Source organism: Mesoplodon mirus (assembly GCF_964341445.2).
Source record: "Mesoplodon mirus genome assembly, chromosome: X".
Classification (NCBI taxonomy): domain Eukaryota; kingdom Metazoa; phylum Chordata; class Mammalia; order Artiodactyla; family Ziphiidae; genus Mesoplodon; species Mesoplodon mirus.
The window spans coordinates 6,789,050-6,802,441 of record NC_138981.1 but is presented as its reverse complement, the minus strand read 5'-3'; the positions used below and the strand labels follow the sequence as shown (position 1 = coordinate 6,802,441).

At 52.9% G+C, this 13,392-nt stretch overlaps 1 protein-coding gene across 4 annotated transcripts in view; it reads right to left on the bottom strand.

The window, feature by feature from the left end:
• Window positions 1-3,621: 3,621 nt before the first annotated feature.
• The window catches only part of TBL1X (transducin beta like 1 X-linked), a 224,290-nt gene continuing 214,519 nt past the window's right edge, over window positions 3,622-13,392 (bottom strand). For all 4 annotated transcript variants that reach the window (XM_082610656.1, XM_082610657.1, XM_082610655.1 and 1 more), the window contains 5 exons: window positions 10,459-10,533; window positions 9,944-10,071; window positions 8,032-8,197; window positions 6,215-6,316; window positions 3,622-5,260 (listed from right to left, as the gene is read on the bottom strand). In XM_082610656.1, coding sequence (XP_082466782.1) covers window positions 5,234-5,260; window positions 6,215-6,316; window positions 8,032-8,197; window positions 9,944-10,071; window positions 10,459-10,533 — 498 coding nt within the window. In that variant the 3' untranslated portion in view covers window positions 3,622-5,233. The remainder of the gene's footprint in view (window positions 5,261-6,214; window positions 6,317-8,031; window positions 8,198-9,943; window positions 10,072-10,458; window positions 10,534-13,392) is intronic.

Sequence of the window (13,392 nt, the reverse complement as noted above, 5' to 3'; positions counted from 1 at the left end):
CCGATGGTGATGGGAGATGGGAAGGTTCTTGAAAAGGGGAGGAAACTGGGACCCAGAGCCAGGAATCTGGACGTGACAGGTGTAGCTGAGAGTGTAGCTTGGGTGGAAAGATAAGCCTGCTCCTATCAGGTGGCTTCTGTTTGATTTCAACTTATTGGCCAGTTTATTTACCACACCTTAAGAAACATTTAAATGAGGCTACTTATTCCCCCTATTCCAAAGATACCCTCTTCGTTGTTTACAGTTGTGTTTCTGGTGGCGTTTCTCTCAAGAACTTTGCTCAAGGGTAAGGATATTCCTAATAGGAGACCCTATCCCCCAGAGGATTAACTTCAAGTTTTAGGAGAAGGCAATACTGTAACAGTCCCTGCTTCCTTCCACCATGGGTACCCCCGCTGCCCGCCCCCCACCCCGAGGCTCCCCACGCCCTCCCGCATCACGGGTCCTTCTCCCCGCGACCCCCCACGTGGTCCTCCAGGTGGAGCTGCTGTCTTCCTTTGCTTACCTTGCAAGTGGATGAAGACACTTGGGAGAAAAAGGAGCCAGACTGGAAGAAAAAAGCAAAAACAACATTCCACCCAATTCTGAGTCTTTTTGTAAGGGTACGTTATCTGCTTCCCACCCTCTCCCAGCCCTTTCCATGCATCTCACCAAGTGATGTCCAGGCTTCCACCAACAGTGAGTACCATCAGCATCCACAGGTGCACAGAAACCTTTCCGTGAATATAGAGAACACCTCAAAGGCCCTTTAGGAACAGCACCCAGATGTGGGCAGTTGAAAAAAAAAAAAGTTTCTGTGCAGTGAGGGGAAACTTGGATTCCCGAAATAAAGTGGGAGCCTCAACGGACAAAACATTTTTAGAATCACTGCAGCAATGGGCTCCGTGCATCTGAAGATGAAAGTTGGACAATCTGGATTCAACCCAGTTTCCTTCACAGCACAAAGAACCCCCTTCGAAGCTATGAATGTGCCACCAGCATCGTTGCCGAAGCCACCAAAGCCCGCGTCCCACACGCATCTACCCCGGGAAGCTCTGCCCTGCGCTGTGCAGGCCCACTGTGTTTGCTACAAAGGTCTCCCCGGGGCCTCCCCGGGGCTTTAGCAGCAGGGCTTGGGGTGCTCGGAGCTTCACCCCAAGTCCACCATGTGGGAACACGCTTGGTCAACTCGGCAAGACTTAAAAAAAGAGAAAAACAAAACCAGGCAAGGCTGAACCCCAGACAACACCAGGGCAGAGAGAGGAAGGGAGGGGCCAGCCCCTGGCTCTGTTCCAGCCCAGGATCAAGTTGGGGTTACGGGAAATGGCACCACGACCTTCTTTTGTGACTCACGTGTACAGCCAAACGCAGCCCGTCTCGCTGCGTCTGCCTACCACGGGGACAGCGGTTCAATTCAATTATGTCACATCCGTCCACTGATGAAAGTGGCATCAGTGGGAACACCTGGCCAGGGCTGGCACGGAGCAGACTCCGGTCCACGTTTCCAGATGTCTGTGTGCATCGTGCCCAGTGTCTGCTCACCAATATCCATCCACCACCTTAGGTTCTGCTAACTAGTCAAAGCTCACCCTTGAACTGCAACTCCCAGCAAACCAACCCCACTTGACAGGAGAAAATTCATCCGCTTTGACTTTCTAAAACAGCCAGCCTGAAACACAGCAACACAAAGGAAACGTACTAAAAAGCACGCTCCCTTTATATCGTAACGGGGCAGCTGACCCTCCTGCCGTCGCGACCCCGAAAGCAGCCCTCCCGCTGTTTTCTGCTGGAGAAGACACAGAGCTCCGTCTACACTCAGGGGTGTCAGCGTGGGCCCCAGAGGTGCCGACCAAGACGAAGAAAGCACACCCACCAAGTTCTCTATCAAAATAGAGCAATTTATTCAAGACACTGAATATGATCTGTTGATTCTCTCTTGAAACGAATGAGCTACGACGCACAAGGTGATTCTCTTTCTGGGAGCGCGTGAGGGTGAGGGGCGGAGGAGGGAGAACGAAACGGGGGCCGTGTGGATGGAACAGAGTCTGGAAAACGCGGACAGGAGCACATCTGGCTGCACGTCTGACACAGACAATAAAAACCGCAGAAGCCAGAATTCACAACCTCAGTGAGCGGCGGAAGGAAAGATTCTGCATTTGACAAGAAACACGATAAAAAAAAAAAAAAAGGTGGAACAGAAGGCTAAGAGAGAAAAGTAACAAGGAACACAAGCAGACCCTTATGTTGGACAAAGTGCACTTCACTCGGCTCCAAGATCTATTTTTAGAAAGACAAAACGAGCGTCGCGTTCTGGGTGTCACGTGGGGTCAGACGTGCCCCGTGGGCAGCATCCCTTGCCCAGGTGTGCGCAGAATGAGTTCTCAGTCACCGCAAACCCAACCGAAAATTCCGGGGAGGATCGTTGTGTGACTCCTGCTTTCAGAATCAAGGTCCCATTTGGTCACTGAGACTGAGGCATTGACTTCCAAGTGTTAGAAGCTGTAAACGACGTCCAACGCTAACACGAGCCACGGGGCACCGATGACAGGGATGTGTCCGCTGAGCGCTGGCTGGCACGGTGCAGCTGGTGGGCAGCGTCTGCGGCTCAGGGCACGGCTGCCGTCCTACTGAGAGTGGGAATGGGGTTCCAGGCGCGCTGGCTGCCTCGTCTTGCCTCCCTGGGGCCCCTGGGAGGCCCCTTCTCAGTGGCCGGCCGAGGACGCCAGGAACGCAGATGGTCTGCCTTCCTCAGCCTCAGGTCACTGCCAGGCCCGGGATCAAGCCCCCATGTCAGGGGCCTCACAGCCCTCGGCTCCAACCCGGCAACTCCCAACTGCTTCAGATTTACCAAGAGGCTAAAGTCAGCACTTGGAGACCCTGGGTACCGACCGTCCAGTGAGGATCGTATCGTGAACAGACTGTCTTCACCCGTCAGCAGGCTTTGGCTTGTCAAACACAAACTGTGTCCTGACCCTGGACAGCTGATGTCTGTAGACGTGACACATTTTCATCAGGTGAGGGGGTCCAGATGGTGCTCGTCTAGATCCCCCCAAACTGCACCTCAAACCCAGTAACTTCTTGGTGGCAGGCAATTACCAGTGTACCCGGGGATGTCTGCCATCTTCACAGATGGCAGTGGAAACTCCGGAGAACGCTGATCTTCTTAGAGGCCAAGCGTTTAGGTAACAGATCCGGAATAAAATGCTCGACTCATACGTGAACAGAGCGCTTGTTGGTCTCCTACAGACGGGGCTTGAAGAACTCACAGATCCATGGAGGCCCATTAACGATCCGAGAAAGATGAATGCACTCTGGCTTTTGGGGCTGGTCCCCGGACAATCCAAGTTTTGCAGGAGGGCCTGGTCTGCTCTGCCCATTAGCTTTTGCCTCCACGGACAGACAGCACCCTCTAAGTAACCTCGGGCCTTGTTGCTGGAACACACACACGGCTGCACCCTGCCTGCCGCCAGCCCCCCGGGCCCGGCCCCCTGCCCCACCCCGGCCTCTGCCTGCAGGAAGACGGATGAACCCAGAGGCCCTGTGTTCCGCGCCTTCCCCTGCTGCTAATTGAAAAGATGGGTCAGCGTCGGGTTATGACAACAAAGTACAAAGGTCACCGGATCCAATGAAAGGAAGCTCCTCCAGGAACACAAAGCCATGTTTAATTTTTTAAAAACAGTAAAAAGATTCATTATTACAAAAGGAAAACCTTGCTCCTCCTCCGTGGCAAGAGGAAGAAACTATGAACAGGACAGAAATGATTAGTGACACTCTACCTACGGAATTCACCTTCAGGACCGAAAACCTCTCTCCCTGTTCGTTTTTGTCGTTATTAGACCCAGTGAGATCCTGGAGCCTCTCCCGTCAGCTGTGCAAGGACCGGCCGAGGTGCTCTTGGTGGGGGGACCACAGGTGGCCCTGCGGCCTGAACGATGCCAGGCGGCATCCTGCCGAGTGGATGGCTGGGATGGCCCCTTCAACGCCGCTGGTCCTGGGAACGCTTCTCGGCTCTGAAGGCACGCTTTTCCAGGTCTCTCCTGCCGGCTACTATACGGTCCACACACCCTGAAAAATGCCAGGGTCGTCTTCGAGCTGGAAGGGCCCGGATTTTCCTCCGTGGCCGTAGGAGAGCCCCAGCGCCGACCCCAGAGCTGGCCCCTTCCCACAGAGTCTTCACTGCCTCTCAAGAAGCTGAAAGTGAAGGGAACAAGCCACCTCAGACCCTGCCTGTGTCTTCCTAAACTTTGTTTTTAAATATGAATCACACAAAGCTCTCTATGTCTGATGGCCATTTTAGGATTTTAAAATTGTTTTAACATAAAAATATTTTTTTTTTCTCCAAAAATACTCTGGGCTCTCTCTTATAAGTCACTTTTTTTTTTCCTCCTGTAAAAAGTCCCCCTGCCCTGCCTTCTTACATAAAGCACTTATTATGCGCCAAAAGTGCCCTTGAGACCTAAGATGGGAAGCAACTATGAGGAAAGGGGCGGAGAGAGTGTGGGGGGGGGAGGGCGAGAAAGCCCCGCCCGTCAGAGACTCTGTCAGGGGGTGATGCCAACCAAGACCACAAAGGAAGGAAGGAGGTGGAGGGGGCGGGCGACATCAGCAAACAAGCAACAAACCCAAAACAGTTTCCACCTCAGACCCAAGGCCCCCAGACGACAGGATTCCAGCCCATAGAAAAACCACGGGACAAAGAGTCTAGAAAATAGAAAGTGTTGGGATTACAAAGTTGCCCGTTTCATCCGTACAAACTGGTCTTTGAACATCCTTGTGAGAGTAACTGTAGTGTCCAAATTTTTAGGGAAAAAAAAAAAAAACCCACCACATGAGGACTTCCCCACCCCCATTTTGGTTTATCACAGCATTTTTTTCCTTTTTCTTTTTGGCACAGTTTTTTTTTTTTTTTTTTTTTTTCTTTTCCTCTCAGCCATCAGAGCCTGTTCTGGATGGGAACCAAACCGTGCACCGTCTAGCTGGTGGCTTCATGCTTCCCAGGCTGAACGTTCCAGGTGGAAACCATTCTTTCCCCCTTTTATATGACTGTGTGTATATTTTTGTTTTAAACTTCTTGATAAAGATTACAAAAAAATAGAGACTCCTGTGGCCAGGGATGAGTTGATTTCAAAGTACACTCTAAGGTCACGTTCGTACAGTTTTGGAGCTGACAGAATTGTGTCTGAATAGTGCTACAACCCACACATTCACTGCTGGTCCGTTAGAATTCTCTTCTTGTTTCTAAAATATTTCGTGTTTACTTTCGCAGATCTAAGACACACACCTGGAAGGGAAGAGAAAGCTCCTGTTATCTTGAGACACGACACAAGACGCCTTTAGAGCAGAGGATGGCAAACGGCCCATGGACCAAATCCAGCCTGCCACCCACTTTTTACAAGGTTTTATTGGTACACAGTAGAGAGGGTTCAGAGCATCTCTAACGACAGACTAACATCTGAGTATCTGACCAACCAAACCCCAGGCAAACAGGACAGAGGGGAATAGCCACGTCGAGGGCTATGCTAGGAACTAATGGGGTGGCCACAGCCATCGGCGGGTGTCACAGACCAGACACCAACATGGCAGGGCAGAGGGCAAATCACGCCTGAGCACACATTTGGGGGCCGGGCTGACATCTGGCCAGCCAGCCCACTGCCACCTGCCCTACAGCTCATGGCAATTCCAAGTGCAGGCATGAATCCAAAAGCTAGACATCTTAGGGGAACAACATAGGGCCACTGGGACCCCGGAGACCCGTGGAATGCAAAGTCGGGCCTTTATCACCCGAGGGCCCAGCAGGCTGGGAGCCAAGACAGGACCAAGTTTCTCAGCCTCGGCACCTGCGCTACTTGGGGCTAGTCACGTCCCTCCTGTGGGCATCCCGTGCACTGTAGCAGGTTCAGCAGCAGCCCTGGCCTCCACTCACCAGATGCCAGTAGCCCCCCGACCAAAGCAGTGGCAACCAAAATGCCTCCAGACATTGCAGATGTCCTCCAGGGGCAGAATCACCCCGGTCGAGGACCACCAATTTCACCGAGAAAACGTCATTCAGTAAGTAAGAGAGACGGCTGCTCCCAGAGGCGGTGCCAGCCCAGAAGTTTCCTTCACCAACACACATTGGCTGCGGCGCTCGGAGGCCACCACAGCGCTGGAGGCCCCCGCGGGTATCAGGGGTCTGACTTTTCGTGTCTCCACCGCCGAGCCCTCCGCCCCCCAGGAAACTACGGGTGCTGCTTACGGAGCCGTCCGACGCACTGGCGCCCACTTTGTCCCCTCGGGCGTTCCAGCACACCTCGAAGATGCCGCCGGTGCCTCGGTAGCTGTGGACGAGACTTCCGCTCTGCAAAGCAAAGCCACCGTCACTCGCGATGCAGACCGCCGACGTGGCCCCCCAGGGTGTCAGCACAGAAACTTTCAAACAGAAAAGCTAACGGAGTTTTCAGCGGCCGTAACGTGCCTCTCAGACCTGCTGCCATGGGGGGCGTAGCTGACCTACGACAGCCCGCGGAGTCGGCCTGAACATGCTGCAGCCGAGGTCACGCCTCCCAGGGGTCATTCCCGGGGGCCAGCGACCGAGGGGGGCAGGGGGACTGAGGCAGCCGGGGAAGGAGCAAGTCAACAAGGTCATGCGCGTCTTTATGTTTAGAGGCGTCCATCTCACTGAGGATCAGAGAGACCCTCAACATGTCTCAAAGCGTTCTGTGATTTATAAAAAAATAAATAAATAAAGGCATAAAATGATTTAATGACTTGCTGACAGCAGCAGTTATGTAACTGATGATGTCATTTTAGAAATACATCCATCACCATTTCCAGCAAGAGCTCCTGCTACGCGTTAATGTCTGTTTTCCGGGTGGCCTATCTGGGGCTCTGAGGCTGGGCTCGGCACCAGGCTGGCTCCACGCAAGGGCCACCGTCGCCTCTTGCTCGCTGAGAAGACATGAGCACGTGAGGCGGCTCCTGGGAAGCCTGAGGTCTCAGTGGACCACCCTCAGCCCCCACCCCGCCAGCTAACATGGCTCCCGCACCGCCTCCCTGCACCAGCCACAAGGGGGCGCGGGCTTGAGAAAGTACGTTCGTCCGAATGCCACCCAGGCCTAAAGGAATCACGAAGGAGCGTGGGAATAAAACAGGAGGGGAGGGACTTCCCTGGCGGTCCAGTGGTTAGCACTCCGCACTTCCACTGCAGGGGGCACGAGTTCAATCCCTGGTCGGGGAAGTAAGATCCCGCGTGTTGCACGGGGCGGCCAAAAAATACAAAAACAAAAGACAAAACGAAACAAAAAAAACTCCCCCAAAAACCAGGAGAGGAGAGGCCCCGTCATCCATCCTGAGGCCACACAAAATGGATCGCTGGCTGTCTGCAGTGACCCCTCCCATAGCACATTTCTCTCTTCCATTAGCAGGAGACCCAAGAGCCCAGTATACTCAAACACCGTCTCCTTTTACTTCCATGACAGCATAACCAACAGTGACATACCTGCCGCTACCCAAACATAAAGCACTTCCCTTCAAAAAATCAAGACGCCATGACAACAGCCAACGAATATTCCTCATGGTCCTTGATTTGTTCCCTGAAGAAGCTACAGGAGCTGGTGTGGAACAGAGGCGGTCAGGGCTGGCCTCACCCCGGACGGCCGTTCCCCGTAGAAAGCTCGGATGGAAGGACACTTCTGACCTAGACCTCAGTACCCACAGGGCAGCCTCTCGGGTAGGAAGATGACTGGGCTACGATTTTCCAAGGTGACTCCTCATGCCCAAGAGAAGGAAGTGGCAGGTGGAAGGCTTACCTGCCAAGGACTCAGAAAAAGTAACGAGTCTATGGGCGTCCCTGGCAGGGAAGACCGACCGCCCACACGGAGCACAGGGCAGATGGCACTGGGTCTGGGCTCCACCCGGGGAGCTGGGGTTTGTGTCAAGGCTCCGCATCTGAAGTGAGGCATTCCTGAGCACACACTCATTCCCTGGTTGCTGTTCCGGGCGTGGGCCACCAAAATCATGACCGTGGGGGCGCTCTCTCTGGAGAGGACTGGGCAGTGGGAATCAGGGGATTACCTGCGTGTTCCAGATGTGCACACACTTGTCAAAGGAGCCGCTGGCCAAGTGCTTCCCGTCGGGGCTAAAAGCTACACTATAGACCGGTTCCTGGTGTTTGGTGAGCGTGTGGATGCAAACGCCCCGCTCCACGTCCCACAGTCGAACTGTAGAATCGAACGAAGCACTGGAAAGACGGGAGAGAAAACGTCACCACAACACACGCGGGTTCCCGACTGTTTCCCTAAGACGCGGCACGGGCAGCGGGCGCTGCCTTCCTTTCCTGGCTCTTACGTTTCGAGGGACAACAAGCGGGTACACTCTTCCTCTTCTAAAACGTGAACCAGATACACTGAAAACAAAGCCACGGTCGTAAAACACATCATCTCCTTCTTTTTTTGGGTGCTGTTATGAGGGAGACAAATTGACATCCACACTCATCTGTGCGTTTTTCTAAGATATGAATGATATGTACTTTGGTATTCACTACGTTTTCTAAAGCGCTCCCACAACTTACAACACGACATCTATCGTTGCCAACTAAAATAATGCTGAGAGCCGTATTTGGGGAAATAGCAAACCGAGCGAGTACAGAATTAAAATATAATCGCATCCAAATACACAATCGCACTCCTGGGAGCTGCAAATTTTAGTAATTTCCAAATTTGAAAGAAGCGTACACAGCACAAAGATGCTTTACCCGGCGCTGCTTCTCTCTGCAGGGACTTACAGGCAGCAGCACGTCCCTTTATGCTTGGTAAGTAGAAGGATCGCTTACGCTCGTAATGGGTGCCACGTGATACACAGCACCTTCCAAGTTATAAAAAAAAGAGAAAAGAGAGCGTTCTGTATCCTAGACATTTAAGTGGATTTCAGGACAATTACTTGAAATAAGAGAGTAACGGCCTTCGTGTTCTTCTGGATCGGCCTTTCAGCTGATGTGGGACTTCCGTCCAGTGTTTTCTAAGAGACGGCCTGGGGTCAGTCCTTTCAGTAACACGAGTCCTTGCTGCCTGGCGAGGCCGCCCACCCCACGGCTACACAGCAAAGACGGAGGGCTCTCCCTCATTGACAGGAGGGCCGTGCCACCTGCCACTTTGCCCCACAACCCTGTTCTCTGCAACTACGCAGAACAAACCCACTGCTGCTTCCTGGCAGGGAGACATTCCTTCCCAGGCCAAACAGCTAAACAAACACCCACGCTTTGTTGCATCATGGGCTCCGGACCCCTAAGTAACCCGGAAATTCAGCCTCAGAATCTCTTTAGTTCGTTTTTCTAAAGGTTCCTGTTAAAATATCATACTGGGATCGGAACATTATATCCTGCATGGGGTCCGATGAGCACGGGGACGAGTCTGCTGACCGCAGGCTAAGTGATGTAGTTCCGCGGAGGCCACTGTGGGGACTTACAACCACTCTTCTCAATTCTGGCATCTGACTGACTAGCCACTCCTCTGCCTCCAATGCTGGTGTCTTGGTGGGGGGGGGGGGTCCACTGTATAAACCAGTTAGGTCAGATCTGGCTGCGGCTGGGGAGACTTATCACCATTCAGCATTCTCACCACCTGCAGCTCCGAGTTGAACCAAGTACACCAAGCCCAAGGTCCAAGCTGAACTGTTACCTTTCTCCATCAGGAAAGCAAAGTGCTGGGAGCCTGGACACATACTGATTCCTCCCACCAGCCTCACGGTGAAGACTGTCCTTACCTCGAGTTAGCCGTCACGTGATAATTTATATCTCGGGGCCCTTTCAAAATCAGCCGCCTCTCCATTTACTATGGAAAGGTGTAAGCACATTTGGAAGACAACTTGGCAATATTTTCTGGGCTCTCTGGATACGAATAACTTTGACCGGCCACATTGCTGGCTCAGCCACAGTGAGCAAGGCTGCTTTTAGGAACCGAGACTGGGCTGAGGGCTGCCTTCCCTTTACCTTGCTAGCATGATGTTGGAGTTTGGGTTGCTGGTGGCTGGCCCGGTGGGACTCCACTTTATGGTGTATATCTCTTTGCTGTGAGCTTGGAGGTCATGGACACACGTATCCTGCTTCATACTCCAGATCTAGAGAACACATTGGGAACACGGTGAGCAGCGGCTGCTTCTCCCACGGGGGCAGGTTCTCCACCACCCCTGCTGGGGGCATGCCTTAGGTTCCCGCCTCTGGGAAGCTCACACCCAGCGGGGTGGGCAGCTGGTGGACTGGCCAGCAGAGGGGCCGGCTGAACACTAGGGGGGGCCCGTGAGAAAGGCCGCGGGAAGGGCAGGATGAAGCAGTGAGGTCACTGCAGGACAGCGACTTTTGCCATTTGCCAAGAGGAAAGACGACAGGGGTGGGAACAGCGCTCGGAACAGAATAGCCAGCTGGGGGAGCGTGAATGTTAAGACCAGCACTGAGTACGGGGGGTCGCCTGGGTTGGTCAAACGGCTCAGCCTTTTAGAAAGCTTTACCTTTAATGTCATGTCATCAGAGCAGGATGCTAGCAACATCCCAGAAGGATCCCATTTGATGGCATTCACCTCATTCTGGAAGAGAGCAAAGGGTTTCAAAAAGAAAGAAAGGCCTGGGAGCAGTAACACAACCTTCCAGCAGGGGGAGGGAGCGCACTGTCCTCTCTGCAAAAAGCCTACTTGCATCCACCCTGGAGAGAAAAGCACACACCCCAGGCCACGTGCGTATTCCCCCTTTCCTTACGCCGCCTTGCTCAGTGATACAAAATACACAGCCGTGTGCCACACATAACCAGCCACCCTCATCTTATTTCTCTAAGGAAAAAAAAAAAATCACAACTAGGAAGGAAGCCAAATGAATTTACACAGAGTAAGGGCAGCACGTAAAAGCAGGAAGACCAGCAAGTTATTTTAAAGCTGACTTGGAGAGTCATTTCCCTGCTCACTATTAATACGACAGCTACCCGCTCTGTCTAAATCTGTCAGGACATCTCTCTTTTGGTGCTGAGTGGAGGGGGAGGAAACGTAAAGACGCAAGGTTACCCAGAGGGGTAACCCAGGCCCAAGACGACGTGACCTGAACACGCACACGCAGGCGAGCACACGTTACCTGGCTATTTCCAGAGCAAACGGCCAAGGAAACAGAACGCTGTAACTCGACACATATGGAAAGCTCTAGCAGGCAGGCCAGTGTGCAAAGGGGACTGGGCGGAGGCACCGAAAGGAACAAGGCTGCAGGTGGCCTTCCGGTTCTGGGGGCCAGGGGACCTCGAGGCTAAATCCTGGAGGACGAAGGCAAATGCTCCCGTGGGCAAGGGAGCCGCCTGCAGCTGAGTGGAGGCGGGGTGGGCCGGGGAGAGATGGCGGGAGCCAGCAGCCGGTCCCGGGCCTCCCATTTCCAGTAGGGGGACCGTGGAGCCCCGTCCCGTTCTCTCAGGCCTGCTGCTGCAGCCTAACAATTAACTCATTTCACACTCATAATTAACTTCCCAATTAATTGCACGCTGCTAAGTGCTCTGGTCTGGATGACAAATGGTAATGGTCATGCTACTCGCTAAGGGCACTGAGTGCTGAACGTGCGAGACAGGGGGGGATAAGGCTGCGTCTGTGTTCCCTGTGGTACCCGAGGTGGAAGGCCCAGAAAATAGGGAGGGACTGGAACCTGCAGTACAAGGGGCAGGCCTGTGGGTGAGCCCAGGAGGTCGAGGCGGCCGGACTGAGCCTGTGCGCACAGGCAAGCGGACCCAGGAGGACACCGAGAGAAGCGGTGCCTGGTGAGAGATGCACACCAGGGACAAGGGCAGCGTGGGGGGCTCTGAGCGTAACTGCTGAGAACAGAACCCGAGGGTGCATCTCCGAGGGCCTGCCTGCAAGAGGGAGCTGGTGCCCACTGGCCGTCCCCAGTCGAGCCCCCTCCCATCTTCCAGGGTGAAAGTGGAGTTTCCTCTCCCTCCGTCTGCAGCCCAAGTCACAGTTCCCAGAAAGCATCCAGAAACGGCGCACGGGGTCTCGGGAAGAAATCAGCTCAACTACATTTAGCTCACGGCTTGTGTGGAATGGTGGGCTGCCATGGGACCCGTTTAAAGAGCCAGGTGGTGCGAGGGCATGAAAGTCCCAAACGGGGCAGCTGGCAAGTCACAAAGATTTCCTAGTAAAAGCTCGGGGACGGTCTAGGCGTAGAGGAGAAATAAGTTGAGGTCAGAAAAATTAAAAAAGAAGGGTCTGTTTATAGCCACGACAAGATGTTAACAGGACAATTGGTCCCTGGGCTCTGAAAGAACCTTCTTTTGGAAGTAGGGACCTGTAGGGACAGAAGCTGGAAAAAGTGGGTATAAGGAAACAGGCAAGTGCCACGGACAGTGCAAGTTATGTCAGGTAAGTTAGTGGCAAGGGATGCCGTGAGCCAAAGGCGGGGAGCAATGCAGGTGTGAGGTGCTCCCAGCCAACAGGTCCTCCAGGAGGACCGGGGTAGAGGCGGGGGCGCTGCACACCAAAGGGCTCTGCCAGGGAAAGGCTGTGAAGAGCCTCGTGGGCTATGCGGGAGAATCTGATGATACCTCCAGAGAGCAAAAATGTTAATGTGAAAAGACACACGCACTTCAATGTTCACAGCACCATTATTTACAATAGCCAAGACATGGGAGCAACCTAAGTGTCCATCAGTAGATGAATGGATAAAGAAGATGTGGTACACACACACACACACACACACACACACACACACACACACACGGAATGCTACTTAGACAAGAAAAGAATGAAATTCTGCCACTGGCAACAACATGAACTTGGAGGGTATTATGCTTAGTGAATGAACTAAGTCAGACGAATATCGTATGCTATCACTTATATGTGGAATCTAAAAAAAATACAACAGGGCTTCCCTGGTGGCGCAGTGGTTAAGAATCCGCCTGCCAATGCAGGGGACTCGGGTTCAAGCCCTGGGCCGGGAAGATCCCACATGCCAGGGAGCATCTAAGCCCGTGCGCCAGAACTGCTGAGCTTGGGCTCTAGAGCCCACGAGCCACAACTACTGAAGCCCACGCACCTAGGGCCCGTGTTCCACAACAAGAGAAGCCACCGCAATGAGAAGCCCACGCACCGCAACAAAGAGTAGCCCCCGCTCACCACAACTAGAGAAAGCCCGTGCAACAACAAAGACCCAACAGAGCCAAAATAAATTAAATAAATAAATTTATAAAAAAAAAATAAAAATAAAAAAATTAAAAAATACAACAAACTAGTGAATATAAGAAAAAAGAAGCAGACTCAGAGATACAGAGAACAAGCTAACGGTTATTGCTGGGGAAGGGGGAGGGGCACGACGGGAGGGGATTAAGAGGTACAAACTATTATGTACAAAATAAATAAGCTACCAGGATACATCGTACAGCACAGGGAATATACCCAATATTTTATAATAACTATAAATAG